Source organism: Gossypium arboreum, chromosome 7 (assembly GCF_025698485.1).
Source record: "Gossypium arboreum isolate Shixiya-1 chromosome 7, ASM2569848v2, whole genome shotgun sequence".
NCBI classification, from domain to species: domain Eukaryota; kingdom Viridiplantae; phylum Streptophyta; class Magnoliopsida; order Malvales; family Malvaceae; genus Gossypium; species Gossypium arboreum.
Genome location: NC_069076.1, coordinates 80,141,622 through 80,154,936, shown reverse-complemented (window position 1 = coordinate 80,154,936; position 13,315 = coordinate 80,141,622). Strand labels below are relative to the sequence as shown.

At 32.8% G+C, this 13,315-nt stretch overlaps 1 protein-coding gene across 1 annotated transcript; it reads right to left on the bottom strand.

Annotated features, from left to right (window-relative positions):
- Window positions 1-1,444: 1,444 nt before the first annotated feature.
- On the bottom strand, window positions 1,445-5,661 carry LOC108473933 (protein RETICULATA-RELATED 4, chloroplastic-like). The gene is made up of 8 exons (XM_017775798.2): window positions 4,877-5,661; window positions 4,409-4,477; window positions 2,788-2,919; window positions 2,615-2,668; window positions 2,465-2,509; window positions 2,120-2,259; window positions 1,754-1,879; window positions 1,445-1,666 (listed from the first exon to the last, which is right to left on the bottom strand). The coding sequence occupies exons 1-8, from the start codon at window positions 5,402-5,404 to the stop codon at window positions 1,603-1,605; spliced, it is 1,158 nt and encodes a 385-aa protein (XP_017631287.1). The 5' UTR covers window positions 5,405-5,661; the 3' UTR covers window positions 1,445-1,602.
- Between the last annotated feature and the right edge of the window lie 7,654 nt (window positions 5,662-13,315).

Here is a 13,315-nt window from a genome sequence, read left to right as displayed (position 1 = left end):
TTTTGAAATGGGTCTATGGGCCATACTGTTATCTAAATAAGGGCTAAGGCCCGTTTATTGTGATCTGAAAGGGCTCGCCCAAGACCATCACATTACTGAATGGGCTTAGGCCAATAGGCTTGAGTGACTTGGGCTTTGAATGGGTTTTCCTTACACACCGAGTTTCCCCAAACCCTTTTATTTTCATCCACGCAGAAATCCCCAACCATAGTGGGCTTGGAGTCGTGAGGAATTCGAGTGGCCAATTGCTCGAAAGTTTGATTTTCTTCTCGTGAACTGGACATCCTTTTATTTACGTTTGAAGTTTTTGGGCTTTTAAATGTAATAAGGCCACTTAATTATTTTTATGGTTTTAATATGTATTACTAAGATAGGTAATACTTATTTTAACTGTTGAAATTGGATAGCTTTAGGGCGCGTTTTCAAAAACAACAATTGATTTCAAAATAACACGACAACAAGCAAAGCTTCCGCAATAAAAGTATTTTCCAAAATTAATCACTTTTCCTAAAAATGACTTAATCAAATCGGTTTTCCTAGAAATATCCATGACGTTAAGGTGTGGCAGTGGTAGTATGCATGTCAGGATTGGATCGAAGGGAGCTTGGTACTTAAGCAATCCGATGGACTCACCACCTCTTTTCGGTTTCCTACGGTGCATGACTTTCATTCACTTTAACCCTTAATGAATTAATCTTTTGAACATCAAGTACGATTTTCTGGACTTAGAATGAAATTTTTTTTAACGTTTTTGATGTGGCATGCCGAATCCGGCCTTAACGTCTGGGTCGGATTTGGAGTGCTACATGTTGTATATATTAGTACCCCAAATATAACAATATTAATTTTTTAGTGTTTAATTCAAGTTTTAAAATTTATTCAATGAAAATTCATAATCAACTAATAATATTAGCAATTAACATTCATTAACTGAAATCTAAAACACGAACTAAAAATCACATCCGTCGGATTGTATTTGACAAATTAAAAGCAAAATTAAACAAATTCACAATTAACACTAAGTTTATTCTAATAACAAAATCATGAAAAATTCAAACCTAATAATATTAGCAAGTAACTTTCATCAAATCAATCCTAAAACTCGAATCAAACACTAAAAAGTTAATACCATTACCTTTACGTACCAAAATATATAACTTTTAATATACAAATACAAAATATATTAAATCATTATACATATTAAGATACAAAGATTAATTTTATTTATATTTCTGCTTCAAAAACATATTTGTATTTGAATTTTAAATGTTCAGTTTTCATGTTAAATTTATGGAAAAGAATCACTTCTAACTATTTCAAAACTTATCATTTATAAATTACTTTTATCTTTTAAGAAAAATTTTAATAAAACTTTATTAGAAGAAAAAATCATCAAAAGGAAAACCTTTATAAGAAAATCTGGATACACAGACAAGAAAGAATGTTGGGAAAAAAGCACAAAAAGAGTTTATTTTATAAGAACAGGTCAAACAAAAGTAAAATTGTATTGTAATGAAAACTAGCATGGGAGGCAACAAAGCTTTTCCAGCAAACCTCCTTTGATGGGGAAAACCACCATAACTGGTTGGTTCCAACCTCAACCTATGCTGCTGCGTCCTCTTCGTGAGCCTTCTGAATACCGACCAAGCGAGCATAATCCACCCACCTATACCCAACCAAATTTGAAATCGTCAAAATGAGAAAATCGACCATCGTATTGTAGCATGTAAAATAGTTGAGGGTTCAGTCTTACAATAGAGAACCCAAGAATGTGTTGCCTGTTCTAACGGCAAAGCATATTGCACTCAACATAAGCTTGTGCTGGTGCAACAAAGGCTCCAGAATCCGTTGTTCAATTACACCAGCCAGCACTTGGTACCTATTCAACAACACACAATCCTCAGCAAAATGTTCCAAATTACGTTCAGATCATTTTCTCATTATGGAATGGAATTAGCATTCCCAACATATTTGTTTTATGGGTATGAATCTGGAAATACCAACTTCAAAACATCATCAAGCTCAACTATGTAGAGCCTGGTATTATGTAATATTAGGCAACTCTATGAACCATAGTGCTTTGGGAACTATTTTCAGTAAAAGTATGAAATCTAAATACCTGAGGTTGCTCGAAACTGCCATATATACACCATAGGCAACACTGGTGGATAGTATAGGAACATTTTCAACTTCAGCTGCCGATGTCTTATCAACGGCCTTCCTAGCATTAATCAAAGCATTTGTGATGGCTGTCCCAACCTACAACAAAATTAACCCGTAAAATACCGGCAAATCCAGATATACTCGTTTTGCACACAAAAAAAACAATGATGCTCTTTATTGAAATGGAAAAGATAACAAAATTTGACAAAAAGTTGAAAAGAGACCGTATATATTAGATCCCAGTAGAAAGAATATAAACAAAAAATGTTGAAGAAAAAAGAAACAGCTGCCAAAAACTTACCAGCGAAGAAGTGGTGCCCACTGCAAAAAGCTTTGCGCCGTTACGCTGCTCATACATAAAACACAATAAGATGGTTTTATTATTACCTCAAATATTCAGGACAAGTAACTTGTTATTTAAAAGTTTATGAAAAGAGAACGTGCTGCATACCATTACTGCTCCTAATCTCTGCAAAAGTGAATACGAAGTACCAGGAAGAGCAACCTGCAGGCAAGAAGTTTGATCACAACCATGAATCATTTGTATTTTAATTAACAACTTTAAGATATGTATAGATGCAAAGTCTTGATGCAACTTTATCAGCAAGAATAAAAGAAAGAAACCTGGAAAGCATTATCAGGGCAGCTATAGAAGAACTTGGAAATAGCTCCAGCAGTGACTGCAAGAGGAGGCCGGAGAGAAACAGTAGGAGCAGGAAGATACACAAGCATGAAATCTGCAATTATGGCCATTACCTAGAAAAAAAACACATTGGACATTTTAAATGATAGAAAATAATAGTGTTAATATGCATTATGCAGCCACAATTTATAATGCTAAAAATAATACAAATTTTTGAAAGAAACCTCGTTGCTTCCTCATAATATTAGTTTCTCTAGATAAAAATATCACTCGCAAAGGTATATCTGTAGTTAATTTATTCTACAGCTCAAATACAAAAAGTAGACAGATATAACAAGTGCTAAAACCTGATATACTACACTTGGCAACATCCGAATTCTCAAGATTTCTCTGACAAAATCTAAACTCTAATTCAATCTTGCTATTTTTCCCCTTGATAACTAAACAAAACTCCATCTCTCGTTTGTCTCAAATGATTGTTTTATCAGCCTAGTAGAAGACGAGCTTGCTAGCCCACAAAAAGATATGGTTTAGTATTAAAAGCTTGGTTAGATTACCAGGAGAACATGCATGTATAAACGAGTCATATATTTGATTAAACTCCGTAATAACCATTAATCTTGAACTATAGACTTCTTTACCACCATATGTTATGATTCAAACTCTTCGTTGGATGATCTAGTGCATTTGAAACATTCCCTAAAGGAAAAGCCCAATGTCGACAAGACGGCACCTGGCATTCGTTCCCATGATTGATAAGTGGTAAACCCACCTATCACTTCCTCTTGTTACTAAAACTTATATATCATGCAACAGCTGTGAATTAAGTATGTTCATCCAACTACAAATGCTTACAATCTATATATGTGTTGTATTTGTAATTGCCGATGCATGATATTGAGCTACTTTAGCTGAGGTCATTTACCAAAGACAATTTTAAGCAGCTACCAGAATTCATCTAACTATGAAGCATGACATTTCTATCAGTGGAGTGTCCATATGTCGATAAATGTCCAACATGTTGGACACATTAAAAGAAGTAAAAGTAAAATTGAACACTGTCAAAAGATGATCAAGATAAAGTCCGACATGAATGGACACAATTGAACATGTTTGGATAAATGATGATTTTTTTCTTCCAAATATGGAATCAACAATTCGGTTCTCATAGGTGTTTTTGAGGTTCAATTTTTGAATTTTGAAAAACTATTTGCAAGTTATTTTTTAATTGAAAAGTACAAATTCAACATATAAAATCTTTTTATAGCCGTCATGTCCATGCTGTGTTCCTAGTCTAACAATTATAAAGCAATTGACTTCTTATCCTTAAAAAAAAATATATATATATATATACATATATATACATATATATATACAGAGCGTTAGAAGGATTGTAACATATTATTCCCCTAAATTCAAATAAAAAACAGTAGTTTGACCATCAAGAAATTCTAAGGATCAATAAAATAGACTTGAATTGGCATCAAAATCCAGCGTTGTTTGGGTTTAAATTTATCGAATAAGCCCTCCTTGCTACTCAGAATCAGAAGAAATGAAGAATGAAAAGGTGCAGGTTTTAAAGAGGTAAGTGAAGAATCATACCACATCAGCAAAAACGATTTCCAGCTCCTTGAAAAAGTTTTCTCTGCGACGTTCATATTCTGCAGCAGTCTGGAAAACATGAAAAAGTATAAAAACAGTAGTTAAGATGGAATGATAAAGTAAATCAGACCAAAATTTGGAACATGCATAAACATAGCTCTTGTAGCTTCAATTGCTTTTCCTAAAAATCAACATGCTGTTTTGTTGAACATTTAATCCTAAAACAATCATGCACTTTAAGCAGTTTCATGTAAAGAAAGAATAAAACGTTGACTTAAAACTCCAAAGGCAAAGTAGCCCGAAATTCGGGCTAAGATTCAAAGAAAATAAGTGAACCAAAAATGATCAAGTGAAAAAGAATAAAAAGAAAACCTTTAAACCCAATGCTAAGTAAGAATGGGAGAACAAATCTACAGTGGCCATTTGTATATATTGATTAAAAAAAACGAAAAAGGAGGAAAAATGGACCTTGGTGAAGATCCCAACACCACACTCCATGGCAACTTTAGCTAAGAAAAGATCATCAGCCAAAAGCCTTTCTTTAAACCCTCCAAACTGCATCAACCATCTCATAAGCCCCGATTTTTCAAGCCCCAAGAACCTCTCTATGACCGACCCGGGGATCCTCCCAGCCTGGATCGCCGCCGCCAAGTCCTTCGGCAGACTCAACGTTGACCTCCCTGCCTCCGCCAGGACAATCATCGCCTCTTTCCTGTTCTTGTCACCCGCATTCTCGTCATCACCACCCCTGTGTTTTCCATTCTCATCGTTTCCACCGCCGCCACCCGAGTTGTTATTGCTGTTAATATCACCACCATCGCCGCCGGCGCAGAAGGTTAAGAAAGGGGAAGATCGGCTGTGACGGAGACAGGTGGCGGAGGAGGAAAGGCGGAGGTGGAGGTGGAGAGGGAAAGTGGTGGGGAATTTAGGGGTGATGGTAAGGGAATTAGGAGAGGAAAGTGGGGAAGGGGTGAGAAGGCAGGCGGCGATGGACATTGGTGGCTGCAGGTGGTGTCAGAGGCGGAGTTTTGGTCAGAGAAGTAATGGAAAGAGGTGTGTAATAATGAAAGGTTTGTCGTTGGTTAGTTGATCAAAGTTGAAGGATCTGAATCTAAGCAAACGCCAGACCACTTTCTAAGACAGTTTTTGTCTGAAAATCAACCTCCGCTCTTGTCTACTTTAGGGTTTCATTCTTTCCTACTCTTTTTTCTGTCCTCGTGAAACTCACGCTCTCATTACTCTCCACCTTTTTCTTATAATTTAGATTCCAAATAATGTTTTCTTTAATTTTTTAAAAAATATATTTTTTAGTGTGTTGCCTGAGCAATCGATGTCACTAATATCTAAAATTTAAAACTATATCATATTTTTATACATATAAAATTTAAAAAATATTTTTTATTGATACTATCGAAGTGTCAGGCGACACCCGAATTTTTATTATAAAATATGTTTTTTAAATTGAAAAAAAGCTTGAAATATTCGAGTATTAAAACTTGGATCCATAACCGATGAGTTACATCAATGGCAGGTCGGTGCTGCCTAATGGCCTAACGGCACCAGCCTGACGGCCTACCACTAATATGATCCATCGATCATTAGTCTGAATATTTTAGATTTTTTTTTTACTTTTTGTTTAAAAATTATTATTATATTATTATTTCCATTATTATAAAAGAGACCAACCCCGCACATATTGTTTCCACACGAAAAAAAAAAAAAAAAAGACTACCAGCTGATGGTCCCCACCGAAAACCAAGAAGAAAATGTTACTATAGAGGTTGTTAGTTATTTTTTAATAGTAATTTATTTGTGTTAAAAGTTTATTTAATACTAATTATTTAGTATTTTTTATTTTTATATTACAAACACTTGGACATTTCCTCCCTCACTTCCAATAGGAAAAGGTCCCAAAAAATTAAAAAATTTGTGATCGTATAATTATTAATAGTTTAGAATTGTGTTGAAATTTTAAATTTTTATTGTAATAATATGTTAACTTCGAAAATAATTAAAATTGTGTTAGTTTAGATATTTGTATTTTTTTTGTAGTGTATGTTTATTAAGATAGGTTTCTATGAAAGTGCATGTTTATTTTAGTAGAATTATTAGAATTGTGTATTAAGATAGATTTGTATTGAAAGTAATGTTAAGATTGGTTTGACTAGTATATATTTTTTATTTTAATAATAATTTGTTTATTTTAAGATATAAAAGTGAACATTATATGTTTTTTGAGTAATTAGAATTTTTTTACAAAAATGGGCTTCGGAAAAAGTAATTGTCGTTATTTTTTCATTGTTTATTTGTTAAGTCAATGATTAAAATTTTAATTGTTTGTGTAGAAATCGAAATGGGTTTCTTAATTACTACAAACGATCACACAACAAGGACGATCTATTTGCCAAAAAAAAAGTTCTAATATTTCACATAATTTTTTTATTTAATTGTGAGATTTTAACCAATGTTACAATTTAATATAATTAGGGTGTGTAATATGTGTTGAGGTCACATGCCCATGGTTCGAGCTACCGGCCGGACAAACGGATTATGATCTACCTAAATGCCACAGGATTTGGATCAGCGGCATTAATCCATGTGTTTGAGTTGAGGGTTGACTTAATATTGGCACTAGTTGACCGGTGGCGCCTAAAGACGTAGACATTTCATTTTCTGTGTGGGGAATGCACCATCACATTAGAGGATGTCGCAATGCAATTAGGGCTCTCCGTGGAAGGTGATGCGATTTGCGGTGCTCTGCTATGACTTGCTTGGATGCTCTCCCATTGATGGTACATCTAAATTTACGGGTTTAAAATTTTTGTGGTTGAAGCCCAATTTTGAAACATTGTCAAATTATGCAACCGAAAGGGCAAAGATGTCCGCCGCTCAGGCTTATATACTGCAGTTTGTAGGAAGTTACTTATGTCGAATTCTAATAATAATAGAGTCCACTTGATGTACCTGCCCTTAACAACTGATTTGCAAGGTGCTCGTTCCTACAGTTAGGTTCAGCAGTACTAGCGATGTTATATCGTGAGCTTTTTCGGGGGACAAAGCACAGAACACAAGATATAGGAGGTTGTCTGATACTGCTACAATCTTGGGCGCTATATAGGATGCCATTTCTAGCACTGGTAGATCACCAAGTAAATATGTTCCCACTTGTGAATAGGTAAAAAAAAAATTGAAACTTGGATTAAGATTTTATTTATGAAAATATCTTCTTACGAGTTTGGTTTATTTTTTATATGGTATACTTGTCCGAATATTGGAAAGTAGGAAACACTCATTGTAATAGCCCGTTTTTAGTGATGTCGAAAACATTAGTTTTGGGACCATAATTTTGACGAGTGAATTATTATTTTATAATTAAGGTCGTATTAAAATTTTGATAAGAAATTTTGATGTTTACATGGTTAATTAAGTGAAAATGACTAAATCGTAAAAGGTGTAAAAGTGAGTATCTATTAGTTAAAAGGGCTAAATGGCCATGGAAAGAAAAACTAATGGATTTATATGGTAATTATACCATAATTAATTCTATCGGATATGCATGGGCAAGATATTAATGTAATTTTTAATTAGTAATAAGGTTAAAATAGTAATTTGGTAAATAAAGCTAAAATAACTAGAGAAATTAAGCTCATCTTCTTCGTCATTTCATATGTCCACCGAAAATCACCATTGAAATAGGGTTTGAGTATTTGGCTAGGCTTTAATCTTGCATGTATGTGATTTCAAGCCCCGTTTTTAATGATTTTTATGTTTTTGAGTTTATTTTAGCTTAATCTAGCTAGCCCGAGGGTTAATTTGCAAAACTGTTAAAGGTAGAGGGACTTACCATGAATGTTTTTGAATAGGTTTTGATGTTAGTTAATGGATTATTTATCTTTTTTATAAAAAAAGTAAGTTTTGTTAAATGATTTTTGATGAATTTTGGAATTAAGGATTAAATTGTTAAAGGTGTAAATCTATAGGTTTTGTTGTGAAATATTGGTATTGATGGGTTAATTCAAGGTCCCTTGTAACATTGGTTAACATGGATTTAGGTTAAAATGGTTAAATTTCAAGTTACGAGCTTAAAGACTAAATTGTGAAAAGTTTAAATATTAAGGTCAAATTTGTAATTTTGCATAGATATGAATTATTTATTAAACTGAATTATATAGGTACTTAATTGATTGAAATTATCTATTTAGATCAAGATAAACCATATTCGGACCTAAATCGAGGAAAAGCTAAAGCTTCGGATTAGTTCGACTTTACTTCTTCGCTCTAGTTATCAAGGTAAGTTCATATGAACTGTGGTCGTTTTAATGTTAGCTAAATTTAAATGTTTATTGTGTTTTTGTGATATAAATGAAATTGAGTATAAATTTATTTATGCCATGATGAATTGACAGATAATGATTCTCTGTTGAACCTTAAGAATTCTTAGGATACAAATGACATGTCATTAGGGATTTCATGTTTCGAGTGCTAGTCTTGAATGTCCTACCGATGGCTAAAGTCCTGCATTTGTTACGGATTCTCCACAGCTCATGTGAGCAGCATCGTGTACCTTACATTCTGACCTACAACTCATGTGAGTAGGCATATTTCACAGCTCGTGTGAGCATTGATGTAAATGAAAGGTTATGGTTATATGTAAAGGCACACTATGTGTGCACTTTCCAGAGTATCCCATGTAATTTTAAATGGTTCAACGGGTAAGAAAAGGGAAATGAAATGGTAAGTATGCAAATGGAATGAATCATGATCTTATGGCAACATTGATGAGTTAAATGTTATATATATATATGGTAAACTACATATCTTATGGTTGATTTCATATGTATCATGAACAAGTATGCTAACTTGTGAATTTGATGATGTTGTATAGGCTTTTACTAAGCTAATAGCATTGGTAATGGTTTATACTTAATCTATGAATTGTATTATTGGAAGTGGAAAGTTATGTTTAAAGTTTATACGAGCTTACTAAGCACTCATTCCTTACATAGTTATTTTCCATTGTTTTATAGATTATCGAAAGCTCGATCAGCTGGAAGCTCGTTGGAGACATATCACACTATCCAGCAGCTATTTTGGTAGATTTTGTGTATTTTGGCCAAGGTTAATAATGCCATATGTAGGTTGTTTTGTAATGGTATTTTGAGAATGTGTTAATGGTGACGTGGTATGTTTATGCTTTGAAGTTTATTTTTGATTTGGTGATCTACAATGCCTTACCAAATTATGTCATTTTGGTCACTTTTAAGTGTATGTATATAAGGTTCTTTTGGTATGGCTGTAATGGCTTGATAATGGTCATTTGTGATATGTTTGGTGGTTAATTGAACTAGGCTATTATGCTTGGAAAAATGGCAATTTTGACATGTTTAGGTAAAAGATGTTTGGATGCTATTGTGGTGCCTTTGAATGGCATATTGGTTAGGTGAACTAGGTTGCTTGAAATGGCATTATTATGTGTAATTGAATGATGCTTAAGTCCTTGAAAGTGTGTACAAATGGATTGATTAGTTATGCATGAATTGGTTATGAAATGGCTTGATTTTAGGTAAATTTTGGGTTTACATGGCCTGGGACACAGGCTGTCACACGATCGTGTGTCATTTAAGATTTTTTAGTGTTCCAAGTCAATGAGTTATACGGCCTAGCACATGGGCGTATGTGACAACTCAGAGTTACACGGCCTAGCACACGCCTTGGCATACGGGCGTGTGAGGCATCTCAGTGAGTTACACTGGTAAAGGCACAAGCTGGGACATAACCGTGTGTTCCTTGTTCGAATGTTACACGACCTAAGGTGATATCACATGGCCGTGTGACCCCTATTTTCCAATGTTTTCAATTTTTTCTTAAACTTCTTGTTTTGTTTCAAATTAGTCTAGAATTGCTTTTAAGTTATTTTTAGGGCCTCGAAGGCTCGATTTAGGGACAAAATACATGTCATTGAATGATTTATACTATGATTAATTGTTTTAAAATGCTATGATGTTAATGGTTTTAAAATTGTATGGTAATGTTTTGTATCCTTAATCCGGCGACAGAGACAGTTTAGAGGTGTTACACTCATTGCATACCGACAGGTGATTAAGTATTACATCAAGGATGGGGTAATTTATTTTCATAAAATAAGATTATATTAATGTCATTTAATTAGTTTATAAATTTAATTATGTTGTTATAAGTATTCTAATCATCTTACCATAATCATGTTATCAATTGTGCAGTTCACGTGGATACCATATAGCGAACTAGACATTACTTTTGTCATTCCTTTGTCTGCTAGCGCCCACACACTCATGTGCTGTGTTAATGCACCTGTGATCAATTTTCAAATAGTTGAGTGGTACGTAGGGGATTAGGTGTTTCGTCAATTTGGGTGTCAACATATTTTGGATGTTTCAATACATTTTCCCGATGATGTCCACGGAATTGACAAGAAAGGGAAACGTGCAAAGAATTGGGCATTAGAGCATCAATCATATATTGTGTTGTGGAAAGCCCGATTGGAGAGAAGGCCTTATTTGGAATCATGTTTGCCTGATTTCACTGTAACGACCCGATAGTCAAGGGTGTCAGAAAGTGCATTCCTGGGACTTTGTTCCCGTAATTATGACTCGTAAATATTTATAAATTTTTCTGAAGCTAGTTGTGTAGTTAATTAGGTTTTGGTTAAGCGAATTTACTTGAATTAAAAGTACTTAGGTATAAAGACCAAATTGTGTATAGGGTGAAAGTTAAATTATAGATTAAAAATAAATTAAAAGGGCCAATGTAGTAATTATACCTATGTTATAAAAATATGTTAAAATATGTTATCTTAATAATTAAGTAGATGTATATATATTATATAATAATAATAAATTAAAATATAATTATAATAAAAGTTAGTATAAAAAAGAAGAAGAAGAAGTAATAAAAGACACAAATTAGAAAGAAAGAAAAAGAGAAAGAAAGAAAGGGAGAAAGAAAAAAGCCACGGCCAAGGGCTCCAAATTTTCAAAGTTCAATTGGTTAGTCAATTTAATCCATTTTCTTATAATTTTTATGTTTTTGGAATCCCAGTACCTAGGGTTACCCGACCCATGTTGAAATTTTAGCAATTATTAAGTTTTTAAGTGTTGTCAATGTTGAATAATTTTAATATTAGGGAATAAATTGATAGATTTTTAAGTTAGAAATGAAAAAAGATTAACTTGTAGAACAAATTGTAAATTTTGAGTAATAGGGACTAAATTGTAAAAAAATTTAAATTTAGGGGTTTAAGTGAAAATAAGGAGTTAAATTTAGTTTAAATTGGAATTTGTATGAAAATATAAAATTAAATGTGAAGAACAAAAATTAGTCTCGGTTTAGGGACTAAATTGAAATTTAGACAAATATTGAGTGAAATTTTAAATTTTAAATATTCAATATTCAATATGAAATTGAAATTTTATTGTATTGATGAATTTTAATTGTTTTAACTCCGTAGTTAACATCGTACTGGAATCCTCAACTAAAAAGGGGAAAGATAAAATCGACGTCGAATAGCTCCGAATTCACGATTTGTATTTCTATAATCCGAACTTAGTTGTTAATTGTTATAAATTTAATGCATATGGTAAGTGTTGAGGTGAGTAATTGACATTTTGATAATTGATTGAAATGGATTGAATTGGTAGATACATATTGAATGTATTGATTATTGAATTGAGATGAATATATGTGTTAATGTGAAAGTTGGATATTGATTATTATAGATTGAATTTAATTCATGTGTATATATGTGATTATATGAAAAATTAATATTGGATATTGGTTATATCTGAAACATAAAATTAAACCCTATTAACTGTATCGAGTTGAGTCGAATATAGATGGCATGCCATAGGATAGGAAGAGTTCAGGGATTTCTTCAACTTCGATTCGATGAGGCATTGGGTGCCAATTTACTTCGGTTTAACCGATGAGACACTAGGTGTCAAATTATATAGCGTTGGGTGCAATTACTACTTCAGATTTATCAGATGTGGCACTTGGTGCCAAACTGGTATGTTGGTTGGATCCATGTATTCGTCCAAGTCTGAGTCGTGTTAATAGGTGTAATTAAATAAAACAGTACTATGATTGATATTGGATGATATTGTATGTGAATAGAAAATGGGATAGTGATTTGAAACATGAAAATGAGATACATGAGTTATGTACTTATGAATTGGATATGGAATGGATATTTTTTATTGTTTAAATGATATGTGGATCAAATTTTGAAAAGCTATTATATAGCAAGTGATAAGAATTGAGTATGGTATGAAATGATGTATTCATGAATTGAGTATTGAATGGCTAATGCCATTGTACAAATAAATGTGGTTTGATATATGAATAACTATTTATATAGCAATTGTGTGAATTGGGACATTAGTTAACAAATAAAATATGATAGCATATGATAGTCATGATACTAGACATTAATATGTGTTTATAATTTAATTGTGCATATTATAATATCTTGTCTTTAAATATTCGGGTTATAAAATCCCACTGAGTTTTACTCAACGTATGGTTTTGTTTTTTCATGCATAGATTAGGGACTTCACTTTTGATCACCGATTCAACATTCAACAATGATCCTGAACTCAAATGTGGTGATGTTTATCTTTTGTGTCAGCATGTACCTAGGATGTCTAAATGATAGTTATTTTGTGGATGGAGTGTAAATGAGGTTACAAGTGTAATGTGGTTTGGTATATATATAAACATGTGTTTGTGTTTGAAGCCATAGTATGGTATAGTAAATTGAACCAAATCTTGGTATGTGCATGTAATTCAAGTTAATGTTTTAGGTAGATATGAACTAGGCTAAATTGATGGATTTGGCATGTTTATAATTTTAATTTGAATGATGCATTG

Coding starts and splice junctions, on each gene's coding strand:
- LOC108473933 (XM_017775798.2), bottom strand. CDS start 5,404: ATGTCCATCGCCGCCTGCCTTCTCACCCCTTCCCCACTTTCCTCTCCT. Junction 4,478..4,876: donor GTGTTGGGATCTTCACCAAG/GTCCATTTTTCC, acceptor CATGTTTTCCAG/ACTGCTGCAGAATATGAACG. Junction 1,880..2,119: donor GCAGTTTCGAGCAACCTCAG/GTATTTAGATTT, acceptor GTTGTTGAATAG/GTACCAAGTGCTGGCTGGTG.